At 38.9% G+C, this 15,287-nt stretch overlaps 1 protein-coding gene across 2 annotated transcripts in view; it reads right to left on the bottom strand.

Annotated features, from left to right (window-relative positions):
* Nucleotides 1-15,287, bottom strand: part of LOC307018619 (neuropilin-1a-like) — a 100,982-nt gene that overhangs the window by 67,199 nt on the left and 18,496 nt on the right. For both annotated transcript variants that reach the window (XM_079648951.1, XM_079648950.1), the window contains exon 3: nucleotides 1,482-1,663. In XM_079648951.1, coding sequence (XP_079505077.1) covers nucleotides 1,482-1,663 — 182 coding nt within the window. The remainder of the gene's footprint in view (nucleotides 1-1,481; nucleotides 1,664-15,287) is intronic.

Genomic DNA, 15,287 nt, shown 5'->3' on the forward strand with positions numbered 1-15,287 from the left:
GGCAGATAATCAAGTGGACCCGAGAGAGAAGAGCAAATGCAAAATGTAGGACACGGGAGCAAGGTTCCTTCCCATGTTTATGTCCGTCTATCCTGCTCACATCCTGCCCCCGCTGGGACTCAATGTTCCTCCTACGGCATTCTGGGTCTTTGAGTTTATCTGATTGCAAGATTAGAGGTCAGTGTACCAGAGCTCAGGCTGTTTGGACAACCTCAGAGAACACTACATTCCCACAAAGGCTATTTTAAGAAGCTCTTTTGATAAATAAACAAAAGGAAATAGATGCTTTGTTTTAGGGCTTCTCAATTAATCGTGTTTTAATCACAATTACGATTTTGGCTGGCAACGATTATGAAAACAACATAATCGATATAAAACGATTATTTATTTTTCATTATTTTTATTAGATTTTTTATTGATTTATTTTTTATTGTATTGGTTTTTCAGTTGAATTATACTTAAAGTTCAGGATAATCAACTGTTCAAAACATACTGTTCACATTTTTTTTCAATAAATTGATGTTTTCAAAGTAAATAGATAATCGTTTTTAATAATCGTGATATCAATTATTGACCCAAATAATCGAGATTATGATTTTTGCCATAATCGAGCAGCCCTACTTTGTTGTGTGCAAAATACATGTGGTAGAGGATAAGTAGGATTATCATAGACTGTGTGAATACATTTCATAACATGCTTTTTTTTGTCATATTACTTAGTTAAAACCACAATATTTTTTCACATAAGCATCAATAATTTTACATTTTCATAAAATTTGCCTTCGCTCTTTACAAAATAAGTGTGACTAACATGTGGGGTTTGTTGACAGCATCTACAATAGTTTTTCTTGCCATGTCTAACAACTATTTTAGTGATAAGTGATGCCAATGCCAGTGATGATCTTTTATGGTGCCAAAACCTTAAAAAAAAAACAGCTTTTTGTATTTTCGTTATTTTAAACAATGTATTTTTTCTGTTTTACCTGAAGAGTATTTGTTCTATGGATTATAAGGTGTCCTTGGGTGTCTAATGTTTTTATTATTACTATTATTATTATTATTAGATATGACACTGGATTGATAAGAACATTTTTCATTTATTTAACAGCACATTAATGAACATTTCTGTAAATGTGCCAAGAGGCTATTTTTCATCTGTAGTCCCTGATTGTTAAATACCAAAAAAAGTGTCTGTTGTGTTAGTTATAATCCCCTGTTGCTCTTTAGCAGCACGCCTGCCTTCTGAAATATGTAAAAAGAATATTAACTGCTGATTATTTTTCTATCAGCACGTCGCAGGTTGATGCATACCATCGATCCGAACGCTGCAGAACGAACCTGTGGAGCCCTGGCCAAACTACAATTTAATTTAAATTGGCTGCTTTCCATGAGGCGATTCATCACATCTAGCGGAGTGTTCAAAACACTGCAGCTGCAGCGAGGCAATATCAGCAGTTTACGTTATGAAACCCTAACCCTACCTGTCTTGAAGACCTCGTAGCGAACGGAGAATCCCGCTCCGTGCGTCTCGTAGTCGGAGACGAACTTGATGAGCAGCTGGCTGCCGCTGGAGATGATCGGAGACGGAGCGATCTTCCCGCAAAACTTTCCCAACATGGGGGAAAGCTCGTCCCCGCCGTTGTACACCTCCACAAAGTCATACCTGAAGGAGAGAAGAGGAGATATAAGTTAAGAGTGCTGCAATAAAACATAGACACGGGCCACACGACTCTTAAACACCTGAACTTTTGAAAGAACATCCATCATAACATTCATCTGTTTGCAACTACTTATCTGATATATCATATTCCAATTACTTGTATATAGACTCTCCTTGCACAATTGTATCCGTCTTATTGTTGGAGGAGCCTGGGACCTACGATTGTATTTCATTCACCTCATAATTATCTTTTTTTTGCAGACATTAGTGAGCCCCAGTGGATCATTTGGCCCCAGTGTTTGTTCCTCATGTGTGTTTTTGCTTGAATGCACCCAGCTGTGAAGCACATGCATGAGTAATTAGTGTGTCTAATTTATCTGCTCAAAATCTGTGCTATTTATATTTATAGAGACATTCCACTGACTTTACACCAGAAAGTTGATTTACTGCAAATGTTTAACAGGAAAGTCGGTGCTACAAACTGGAGGCATGGAGAACCTATTAAAAGATACTATCAAGATGCATTGTGGGAAGTTTAATAATCCCTGAACTTCATGGAAGCACTTTGACTTGTATGTGTTATCTTGTTTTAAAAAAGCAAATTAAAAACAGTATACTTGCAGAGAGAGATTTTACCACAACTACTTGTATTTATTCTTGAACGTTACCTTCACACAATTTGTAACAAACTGCTAGCGAAGCTTAAAAAGGACACACCCAAACTGTGAATCCACCACTGAAGTTATCAGATGTGTTTTTCTCGACATGTTTTGGACAGTGACTTCCTCTTTTCGACTAATTTGAGGCGTGGGCATGTTTTGTCTTCTCGCTCTGATAGTCGATGCACCCGAAATAATGGGAGCCGAGCATTTCACATTTAAGCAAATTGTTTAAATACAGCAGCTGCACTTTGTAGGTGCATCAATAATAATGATGGTAATTACAAAACCCGTCAATCCTGTATCATCACCGTTAACTGGACATCTCTCATGACGCAGCATTTAACGGTGAAGAGAGATGGTCAGATGCAGCAGCTGTATGGTGAATTATTTAATGTATGATGGGGGAACGGCAACATCTGCTCATCTAGCTTCCTCTGCTTGGTAAAAAGATCAATATTCATAGTCACAGATGTAGGGTAGCGTGTTGTAAGGTCCATTTAATCTCAAACATCAAGATCAGAGTGTAAGAAACAGGCGAGTGTAACTGTGTTTGACTTCAAAACGCATGCACATTCAGAGAGAATTCATATTTTTGTACACAAATGAGCGCATATTTCTCAATTACTCCACTGGCTTTCATCTTATAAGCATCGTGTTATTCCCCTTGTGTAGTATATGATTTTACATTCTGTTATTCTATGCTATTTTACATCAATATGGTTGATTTATTTCTGCTTTTACCTAGAAATTGTGACCCTTCTCTTGCACTATTTCTTATTATGTCTTGAGGTTATTGTGTGTTGCATTTCCAAAGCTATGCTGTAGCTATTGTAGATATGACAATAAAGCTAGAGATGTCCCGATCCGATCACGTGATTTTCAAAAGATCGGAATCGGGAGAAAAAAATCGGGGATCGGGATTTTTTTTTTTTTTTAAATACTTTTTTAATTTTTTTATTCAATATTACAAAACAAAAATGACCATGTTCAAGTATTAAAGTCATCCTGAGGCCTTAGTTTTGGTTTCAAATTACACAACATCATGTATGTGTTGCTTCTTTGGGGCTTGTTTTCATAGACCTGCTTATTTCTCTCAAATCTGGCCACAGAGTGGGCAGGGCGCAGTGTCTAATTGTAGCAGTAAGCTAACGAGTACTGAAAGCTTTATTTTGTTTTGATCCAATGCTGCACAACTGAACTGATCCAATGCTGCTGTGAAAGAAAGAAGCTATATCCATGTTGGATAGAATATCCCATTTAAATTAAAAAAATAACCTTAAGGGACAACTTGAATGCTTTTTTTCTTTTTTTTCTCTTAATGCATTGCATAAAGATCGGATCGGGAAAGATCGGTATCGGCAAATTGTCAAAATCAAATGATCGGAATCGGATCGGGAGCAAAAAGAGGTGATCGGGACATCCCTAAATAAAGCCTTTGAATCTTTGAGTCTTGACTGAAACATTGACCTTTTGCTCCAATATCAAAGCTCTGTCTCAACAATAAGTGGGGAAATAAGAAAAGAATCCCAGATATCTGAAAGCAGCTGCTCTTTCCAGGAGTGAGAAAAGGAGAGTTAGAGAGAGATAACGAGGCAGCGTTAACAGAAATATGAAGATGGCAGTATTGAGCGCAGAGAAGCTGTGAGGATCCCACATCTCAAGTGTGTGTGCTCACTATTCTGTATCAAAGTGCATGGTGTTTGCCACTTATGTGCATGCATACTTGATGAATTTGTGTTCACATACGTCTGAGTGCATTTTTAAGTGTGCAACCGACTTGAGAGTGTGTGTTTATGTCTTCATAAGTATTGTATGTGTGTTTCTTGGTAAACATCTCCAGCTCTCTGCTGCTCAACTGATTGAATCAAAGACTGTCAAGGACTCACATGCTGAGATTTAAGGAGAATCCGTGACTAACTGGAGGTTATACAGACTGTTCCTAGAAACATGACCGGGCCTTAGCAAACAGCTGAGTTGCAGATCGTCTCTTAAGACTTCATATTAATCAATGGTTTCCAAACGTTTGACCTTGCAACACCTACTTGTGCACAGTTTACATACAGTATATCTATGAGCTGTGAAGCAGATCAAACAATGAGTGATGTTTCCTTTGATATGTCAACTTTTGATGAGATTCAATCTTTATTCTTTGCCTTGAAAACACAGTTGAACTATAGATAAGAAACACAATGGACCATGAGATTAGAACGTTTTGTCAATCAATTCATACATTTGGTCTTTCATATCTTTGTATCTTTGTAACAACCTTCAGATTTGTCTTGCAAAACATGTGGAAACTTGGCCTCTAGATTGCGCTAAAAGGAAAATATGATAAATATAACTAAAAACAACTTATAAAACGGTGACTGAAACATTTAAAGGTGCATCTCATTGTTTGCTTAGTTAGCACTGTTAATGTCCATTCCACAACTTATTTGTTTACCCTTCACTTGACAGAGTTTGTTCAGGACTTTGCGTACCAGGTCACACATATGACACATGTTTGATATCGCTAGGAAGGACCAGATCACACTGAACATTGAACAGATACTCTGTGCTGACCATCAGACCTGACTGACACACAGATTGACCCTCAGAGTAGAAGATTTTACTGTATGTGGAACATCCAACATCGTCGCATCTAAAACTATCTTAAAGGGGCCCTATCATGCTGTGTTACATCGGTCTTTGTGCATGTAAATGATCTGTAAAGGCTAAAATCCCCGTGTAGTTACTCTCACACAAAATCAGCATAACATTAAAGTCTTTAAATGGCTGGTTTTCGGTGTTGAGTCGGCATATATAAAATGTTCTAACCCCTTTGCTCACACATTCATCTTTTATTATTGCCATACTGCCTCAGAATCACTCAGAAAATCCATACCAGCTTTGGGATCTCTTTGTTTAAACTGACCTTTAACCTCTCTGACAAGAAACCAGAAGGTTTTTTTCTAGCAGGGTAGAGTATCAACATATTCCTCCAGTTCGGCGTCTTGCTGATCAGCAGTAAAAGCTCTCAGGTAGGAATGTGAGGAATGCATGTCTAATGAGAACCTTCCCTCCAAAAAACAGACCAAAAAAAAGAGGCCTCCTGACACAGCCAGACAAACAACCGTGCCGAGTTAAACACTTTTCCTACAGCTGAACAAGAGAAGAAGAAAACACCTGTAATGTTCTGACACGGTGAGAAACGTTCTCAGCGTGTCTCAGACTGCAGGAATTCAGCTGTCGACTGAAGATTTTCCTCACGTCTCGCAGCATTAGCGAGCAGACAGAGAAGCTTGTTAGGTGCCAGTTTTTCAAAGAGCCTGTTCATGAGTTTGACGTGGGAAATGTGTTTTTCTCCCTGGAATCTGTCAAAGACATCTTGATTTACTGGTGTCTACCTTTTGTAAATGATGGACACATGGATAACAGGTTGACAGCAGACAGGAAATCTCAAGAACAAATATCTCTCTGACTATTTACATTTTGTAAATTGATGATTCTTAATTTTTTCTTCTTGAGCAGATCGAAAAGTGTCACAACACAACAATTTTGTCTGGAAGAATTCGTTTCAATATCAACCTGATTAAATAAAGAGTGCCATACGTAACACATTAGTTATTCACCTGCTTCATATGATTCAAACAGCCCATTATCATCCTCATAAATATGGGTTGGAAGGAGCCTGCTCCACCTACTTATTTGAACCAAAGCCTTGATATGTTTCCTTAATTTAACCACATAGTTTTGGCATCTTAAAGGTCCCATGTCATGCTTTTCTGGTTATTACCCGTCCTCTTGTGTGTTATGAAGGTTTTTCTGCATGTAAACGGTCTGCAGAGCCACAAACCCTCAAAGTACACACTGTAGTGAGTAAAACTCTAACACAGAGAAGACCTGTCTATGCTGCCCCAGAACGCCTCGTTGGACATTTCTCTTTTTCCATTGTTTGCTTCCTGGGTTCTGTGACGTGTGAACACTCAAATCAACAACAAATGACCGGATTGGCCCAAATGGACCAATCCGCTGAGCACCTCCCACACCAGGATCCCTTGGCTAACTAACAGGGAGTCCCATTGACTTGCATAGAGCTCCCTGGTTGGTAACAGACGAGTTGGGATGGTGGAGAAATGCTCTCCGCAGACCCATTCTCACAGCGTTACAAACCTTTTTCTTTCTCAATATCAAGCCACACTTATTGTTTTTACTTCGGCTGTGAGTGTTTGTGTGTGCTCAGGATGAGTTTATAGCTCATTCTCGCTGTATCGCCGACCCGGAAACCTGTCCGCTCCTCACAGCAGCGAGCCTCGCAAAGTCCCGGCCAATCAGAGCACACTGGGCTCGCAGGGAGGGGGGGGGCAGGAGCTCCAACAAGCCGTTTAGGACAGAGAGTGAATACACATACTATACAGAGATGCTGTTTGAGAAACCAATGTGAGTTTGGAAAATTGAACAATGTACATCTATTCTAGTAGACCTCAACAATGGAATTATGATCAGCAGAAATCATGGGATCTTTAACATAACTTAAGTGTTAGTGAAACCTTATAAAACTGTAATTTTGTTGGCACCGTCTGGCCTACGTTGTTCCATCTGGAGCATTATAGTGATAGTGGAAACAACTTATATTGGTAATGGATGATTGTTGGCCGTTTTTGACTCAAGAAGACCACAAAGACATCCCTAGGTGTTACAAATAACATAGTAGGCAAAATTACTTTCTCTAGAAACCAGCAAGAGAGACCTGGATTTACTCAAAAAACCCTGATCGATACAGCCGGATCTCACTCAAGCAAACAGGAGAAGTTGCAAACACACAATGATTATAACTGCATCAATCAATAACAATTTAGAGCCGAAGCCGTCAAATATTTAGGAACATCACATTCTCCTTCCCTTTGAGCGTCTAAACATCCTGGTATAAACTGCAATATAACTGCCACAGCTATATTATCCAAACAACAGAAACAAAACATGAACAATTGAAAAAGCGCTGGTTACATTCCCCCATGTGGACGTGCAGTGTTTACACAGCGCTGACAGCTCAGGGCATCAACAACGTTCTGATGTGTACATCTAGATATTTGAGCTGCAGGTGTAAAAATCTTTTTTTCCTATATTCATCTCACACTTCTTTTCTCCGTGTGTTCGTAGAAAGCTTTACATTGCCCGGTGAGAAATTGACTTAAATGCTCATTTGTAAAGACTTTTATTCGTATCGTCAAAACTCTCCCTCCCCGCCATGTCTTACACAGGCTCATAAAATCAGAGCCATAGGGAAAGAGAGAGGAGTGCGTGTGTGTGTGTGTGTGTGTGTGTGTGTGTGTGTGTGTGTGCGTGTGTGTGTGTGTGTGTGTGTGTGTGTGTGTGTGTGTGTGTGTGTGTGTGTGTGTGTGTGTGTGTGTGTGTGTGTGTGTGCATGCAGATGGCTACACTCACTCACTCAGTCACTCCAGCCACTCCTCAGGCAGGCAGTGTTTACAGAGACGTTTAATGAAGTGGCTCTGTCTCCTCACACTCTAGTTAAGGAAAGCCTCTCAGGCTCCATCCCCTCATTAACCACACCAGCTTCACTGTGTCCTCCAAAATGCAGCTGTCCGTAGCAAATGCCTTGCTCAAGGGCAAAAACAATGTGGCGGCCCCCCGACAGCAGATGTTTATTTTAACATTTCTGCTATTAACTGTGTGACGCACACAGAGCGGAGAGCGCAAGTGGAGGAAATGTCAAACTTAATAACTAACCGGTAGCTGGAAGGGCAAGGAGAAGGTCAAGAGATGTGTGAAATAATTGCTGTATCTTGAAGTGTTGTTGCAACTGGAAGGGAAACATGTGCATTTAGAAACTTTATACCACTAATGGGCACAAAAAAAAACGCCAAATCATGAAATGTATCTCATGCATTTCTTGAAACAAGCGTGTTTTTACTGAGGAAAGTCTCCTTGAACATAAGATCTAATCATGTTCTTAAACCAAGGGTGCAAATCCCACCGGAGATGGAGGGGATATTTGGAGCTTAGTTTCAATTATAGTTTTATCCCCTCACTAGAATATCTCCTACTGTCAACTCACGCAAGAACTAGCTAACCAATCAGAGCAGACTGGGCTCTGGTTTCAGACAGAGGGTGAAAAGAGGTGATGTAGTCCAGGCAGTAAGAGAAGAATAAAGAGCTTTTTGAACATTAAAGGAGAAGCAAAGAATACATACATATCCTTTATCAAATATATGAATTGATATAGTGTATGTTCAATATCCACAAAGAAAGCTTCTGTTCCATTACAACTAGAAATGTGTTGATGAATACTGTGTGATGCAAAAAAACTCCAGAACATGTGAGTAAGTGGACCAATTGTTTTCTTAATAGCAGTTAAATACGGTAGTTTTCAGTTTCCCCAACGTCTGAAACCAGCAACTACTACTAACCCTTAAAGAAATAATAAAAGTAAGCATAAAAGCTGTTTCTTTATTGGCTTATTAGGAGCAGAACAGTTAGTGCAAAGCAAACTGACCGAAGCAGCGACCAGTTGGCACGGACACTGTTACCAAATTTAACATAAATGGGGATGTGGAAGATCGACTCTTTAAATAAATCATATCCAGACGGAGAAGGGGAATTTTCACACAGTCCTGCATTCCTTCCCGAGCTACTGAGCCATAGTCAAAGTACCCCCGCCCTGCTCCGCTCACACACACTCCGGCTCGTTAACATGCTCGCGGTGTGTGTTGTGTTGCGTTCCTCACACACATCTGGAAGGTATCACAGGAGCATTTAAGGAGGCAAAAGTTTTACATTCACCTCCTGCAAAGCAAAGTTTGAGTTGGGCATGACTCAGTGTTTCTGCAGAGTCACACCTTTCCCCCTCTGTCGTTCATTTATTCCACGTCTCTTTCCCTTTTCTTTTGGATCTGTCTGTACAAACAAGGTCTGCTCTCCAACTTCCTCTCCAGACTTTAAAGGTTCTTCCAAAAACTTTAATTCCTCCGTAAACCATGTTGCCAGGAGGTAAGTATTCAGTCTTTTTCACAAGCCAGCTTTCCCCTCTCTACAGGCCTCGTGTACTTCCACTTGTTGTTCTTTCCTCTTTAACTTAGAATAGATTTAAGGTGTTAACTTGTTGCACTTGTTGATGACAGCAAGGGCAACGTTGCCAGAGATTGCATGTGGGTGGACTTCAGATAAAGCTCTTTTTTATTGATTCGGAGAGTCTGACGTAGAAACCTGAAGCTACCGTTTGTAGAATAAATATCTTAAGTTCTGTCTTGGGTTATAAAATGTTTTCAGTGTAAGGTCACGTTGTCTTACCTTATGGAAAAAGGGAACTGCACTAAAAGAAAAGAATCAAAAAACATGTCAATAGCAGTTTCAGTTTGATGTTATCTTGTTACTTCCTGTTTCCTGTTATTAGTTATTTAAGATGCTAACTGATAAAAGCGTTTACACCAAAAAGCAGCACATAGTTTTCATACTTGTGAAGTGAATGATGAAGCGTTTAACACTTGTTACGATGACAGAAATAATGTGCTTTTTTGCAATATTTCTTAAGATCTTAACATCCTCTAAGCAGCTTTATTAATCATATCCAGGTACTGCCAAGCTTAATATGAATCAAAGAGCATGGGAACGAACATTAACATCATCAAAGATTCTTGATTTGGATCACTTACAATCAGACAGGGACTTTTGAAGTGCAGTAAATCAATCCATTTGTGCTCCAAAACTACTGGGTAGACATCTTGAAAGTTAAAGGACAGGATCATTTGAGTCAACACCAGGATATGAACGTTTTAAAGCTATGAACTTATCCATATTTTGAATTCAAAACAATACCCTTGTTCAGAGAAATGCTGTGCTTGGATGTGTCCTCTATGAATAGTAAATGGACTGCATTTATAAAGCTCTTCATCAAGGCTTTACAACTCCTCAAACTGCTTTACAAGTCATTATTCACTCATCCACACAGAGGCAGGGGCGGCCATGCAAGGTGTTACCTGCCCAAGGAAGCTAGCAAATCACACACACTCACACACCATTGGCCATGCCATCGAGAGCAACGTGGGGTTAGGTATCTTGCAGAAGGATCTACAGAAATGCTGTTTGGGATTGAACCCACAACTTTCTGATTAAAAAACAATTGTACTATTTCACAGCCACAGTCGTCTTAGAAAGAAGCAGACACACCCTCACCTTTTTTTTTTATCACACAGGAAGACATTAAGCTGAATTAAATGAATTCCCTTTTACCATAACTACTACATGTCTAACCCCATCCTTTACTAAAACACCTCAAATCTGTACCCTTAAAATGAACGGTTTACCTTGTTCAGGACCAGCTATTTGTCTCCAACAGGGAGGTAAGTCCCCACATTATCAGTGTGCAACCAGATGTATGTCCCCACAATGTGAGGAATACATGACCGCACACAAACACTCCCAGGAAAGCTGTAGGCTAGCATGTTGGGATTTTGTAAAACATGAGCGGTTTCTGTGTTTTAGTGTTCAGTCGAACCAGTCGTTCTGAGCTCAGCTTGAAGGCTGCAGATGGCACATGTGTGTGTGTTTGCTTCTGTGTGTGTGTGTGTGTGTGTGTGTGTGTGTGTGTGTGTGTGTGTGTGTTGCATCCGAGTGTGTGAGCAGAGAACACACTACGCTACCACCTGCCAGCTATTACACACACATCCATCCATCAGTCCATCCCTCCCGGTTTCTCACCTCCCCCGTGTCAACCAAAAAATCTACATCATCTCCTGCTCGCTGTCTTACTCACACTGGATTACACAGATCATTTTCAGAGTCAGTTTCCTGCTCACACACATACATATGTGTACTACTCCCTCATAAAGAAACCATTTTGTACTTCTCTCCTTCACTCACAGTGTTAAGATCCTCTGGATGCCACCGGGTTATATTCATGTTCTATGTTATGCAATTGAACTGCCTTTTTAAAGTTGTATGGGATATATTTGTGGGATTGAGCTTGAACACAAGGACATGAAGAGGTCAGATATTGTGGTTGAAGGTGACATTTACTAGGAAGTTTAATATACAGTAGATAAGCAAAAAACGTTCTTCTTTTTAATTACAGGTACAAACAAATACAAGGAGCTTCTTTGCACAAATAAATGCAACTGTAAAGGCTTGAAAAACTGTCCAGAGGCTTATTTACACAGTGATTGTGAAAAGGCTATTCCTGCTGCGCTTGTGCAACTTGGTTTCCTTGGATTTTAGTTTATTTAAGGATTGTTTGTGTTCCCAGTTACATTGTAATGGCTCTGCAGATTATTGTAAGAGTCTGCTTTTTCTTCTTTGAGGGGGGGAAATGTGATGAAAGTTGGATTTTGACACAGGTTTAGTTTCCTGTGTGTTATTAAGTTTGGAAACAAATCAGTTTGCAAAAGATTTAGGAACAGATTGTAGATTGTTTTAGTGTTGATGATCTAAAATGTCCTGTGCCTCAACTCACTGCTGCAATATGTAACAAAGACAACCATCCTTCTGTATATTTAACAGCTGTGAGTGTGTACAAAAATATAAATAAAGTTTAGTCATGTTTTAGCTGCAACAAGAAACAAAAGGTTGCATTGCAAAGGGCAAAAACAAACAGTTTGTCTGTAAACACTTTAGTCATTTGTTCTGTTTCAACATTTTGTGACTGTTTACATGAATTTACAAACTGTTCTGATTATGTTCATTAAAAATCAATTCAACTGAAAATGATTGCCTTGGCACCATTACATTTCCATTTGACTTATTTTTGCAAATTGGTGAGATATAATTGTAGTTTCCGGGTTGTCACTCCCACCGAGACGGGCAAGAAGTCAGATTTTCTGTCCTGAATTTTGCACTCCCACTGGGCCTTCCTATAAACCAGTTATTGGGCTACCTATATTCAACCCATAAACCAAATATCGACCCGTAAAAAAGACCCCTTTAAAAATATAGATGTGTACAGACAGAAGTCCTCACTTTGAACAACAAAAGAATGGTCCCCACAACGATATAAAAACAAGAACAAACACACACCCATTTGTGTTTGCAGAAAGTAGATGCCATTTTCTTAAATACATAAAAAACACATTTATACTCAGAATTTATAATGTCTACTCGTGCCACCAATCCACCCACACACATTTAATTTCATGGCCATGACTGTCAAAAGCAACACAAACAAACACATCCAAACCTAATTTGGTCAACCCAACAGGACACTTCCAAAAAATGTTTTCAAGCAAGTGAGATTATACACAAACAGATCCACAGAAACTCCTTCCAGTTCCCCAAAAACATTAATTGGGCCAATCAGCCAAAGTATGAATGTCCTCATCCTTCACCTCCGCCGCGCAGACACAAAGCCACGGCTGCACAATCCTGCTGGGAAATTAAAATGGAGACGAGGAGGAGGTGACATTTGTTCTCATTTAGGCAAGCCGTAATCTGACAGAGGAGGGAAGGAGAACACCGTTTGTAGGGAGTTTGAAGGATGAAATGCGATTTTGTTGAATTTCAATGGGGTGTATTATGGGAAAAGTTGAAAAGAACGAAAGTCAAAGTCATTTTTGAGAAGTGGGGACTTTTCCCTGACGTTCAAAGTGTTGCAACTTTGTGTGTTTTATGTGAAATAAGGGGATCTTACTGCTTTCTTCTCATACCAACACGGACTAAACACATAAACATATGACTGTGTCTCATGCAAACAAACACAAAAACATACAATACCCTTAAATAACCTCCACTCCTGAACTGTTATCATATCATCACATAAATCTTCATCGTAACTACTATGTGTTATGTTGTTTTGAATCCATTACTTCTATCTTATTTATCTGCTATATACACATGTCACTTTTATTTTTGTCACGTTATTTGGGAAGTGAAATAAGAAAACAATCGAATAATTTATAGTGGGAAGTTTCTTTTTGAATGTTTTGCTTTGATCACATGGTAAGACCGCTACAGGAAGACAACTCTTCTTCGTTGGTTTATCTAACTGCTTGTGAAAAACGTAAGCATCAGCTGTCAAACAGCAAACTTTGCATGGCACACATCCGGCAAACCCTCTAAATAAATGGTATTAATGTGTGTTTATTGTTTGCTTTTTGAGGTTAATTCTCCAAGTCGAATAAAGGTTTCAAGTCTGCATTAATACAAGAATATGAAAAATGTAATCTGTTAAATATAATGTGACTTCTTGAGCCACTTATTTTCATGTTATTTGACCCGCATTCAACAGTTTCAAGTTTTTATATTAAGTTATGCTATCATCACATGTTGAAGTAGCTGCAAACAGGAAGTGTTAAGACAGCTCTTCTTTGTTGGTTTATTCAAAGCAAGCATATAGCACATTTCAACACCAGTTAATTGAAAGTGCTTTACAAAAAAAATAAAAGCATTGAGATATAGTGCAGTCAAACAGCAATGATTGCACTTCAAACAAATAGCAAGCTACAATCTGGTAAATCTGCATTAATGCAACGAAAGAAAGAAAGAAAGAAAACTAAAGCTTGTGCTGCGGATACGTATTTAAAAAACAAACAATGGCTGCTTCGTTTGACTATTATAAAATGTGTTACTACCTCCAGAGTCTGTCTCAGTAACTCAAGACTCAAACAAAAACAGAAGGGCGTATCTGAGTCTGAGTTCAGAGAAACTTCTCCGTGCGTACCTGGGAGATTTGGGAGGGGAAAAAGGCCCTTTGTGAAGCGACACTCAATCCTCACCTCTGTGAAGTGAGTTAGGGGCAAAGCAATAAACACAGTGTCACTTCCACTGCACTTTGACATGTGTTAGACCCTCGACAAGTTCATCAGCTTTCACCGAGAGGCCGGTCTGACTATGCATTCACTTCTCCTGTTCCCCAGAAAAACATGTGACATTAATTAAGTAGCTGCATTCAGACGCACATACAGAAAGCCCAGCAGGGATTGTTTGGTTTTTGGCAGCGCGAGGCTCGAGCTGACAGACAGACAGCGAGGCACACAGAAACAGATAAAGAGGAAACAGTTGGACGTTGTGAAATTGCCTTCATTTCAGAGAATGATGTTATTAAGCAGAATTGCCTGCTGGCGTTGGGACTTAACGAGTTGCAGTCGAGAAATAAACCGAGTTAAAAGACCATAAGCACATTTGCTAAATTAGCTTTTCAGTCACGAAAAACACAGCGACACCAAAATGACTCTTCTGTTCGTCGCGGATCAACGCTCCAGGCTAACACTTTAAAATGAGTGATACAACGAAGCACACCTAGATATTGCAATGCTTTTGTAACATTTGTCAGTGTCATATTAGAGTTAAATATTAATATTACCTCAAGATATCATTATTTTTGGGATGTTTTTCATTAAATGATAGTCTCCTAGTGAAAGACTGTATAAATACTGAGCACAATCAACAACTTTCTATTTCTAATGCCTTAAACTAATATTACATTGCATTATACTCATGCACACGTTATGTAAAGAAAACATCATAAATATTACAGTTTGTACGTGTGAGTGGTTTATACTAAGTTATAAATCCCATATACTGTTTTGGAGATCCTTATAGTTTACATTTTTCTTGATTTTATAGATATATATTGTACTTTTTCTGCATTTATCTGACAGCTGTGTCTAGTAGTAACTTTACTATAGATTTTAGTTTGAAAAACACAATACATTTTAAGTTATAATGCATTTTCTAAACTACCAAACCTCATAACATTTTAATAATAATAATAATAATAATAATAATAATAATAATACATTACATTTATAAAGCGCTTTTCCTGGTGCTCAAAGAAAGTGCTAAGCTAGGAGGAATAAGGGCAAGGGGTTAGTTGATTAGGAGTTGAAGGCAAGAGCGACCCTAACCCATTTTAGACACAAAAACTCACTAAAACATAGAATGCAATAATGCAACCATTGTCATAAAATACATTTAGTTTCAAAGTGTTTTTAACTGTACATTTAGGACTTAAATGCATACATTTCATTTGTAATTAGGGC

The sequence above is a fragment of the Notothenia rossii genome (assembly GCF_949606895.1).
Source record: "Notothenia rossii genome assembly, chromosome: 9".
In the NCBI taxonomy this organism is placed as follows: Eukaryota; Metazoa; Chordata; class Actinopteri; order Perciformes; family Nototheniidae; genus Notothenia; species Notothenia rossii.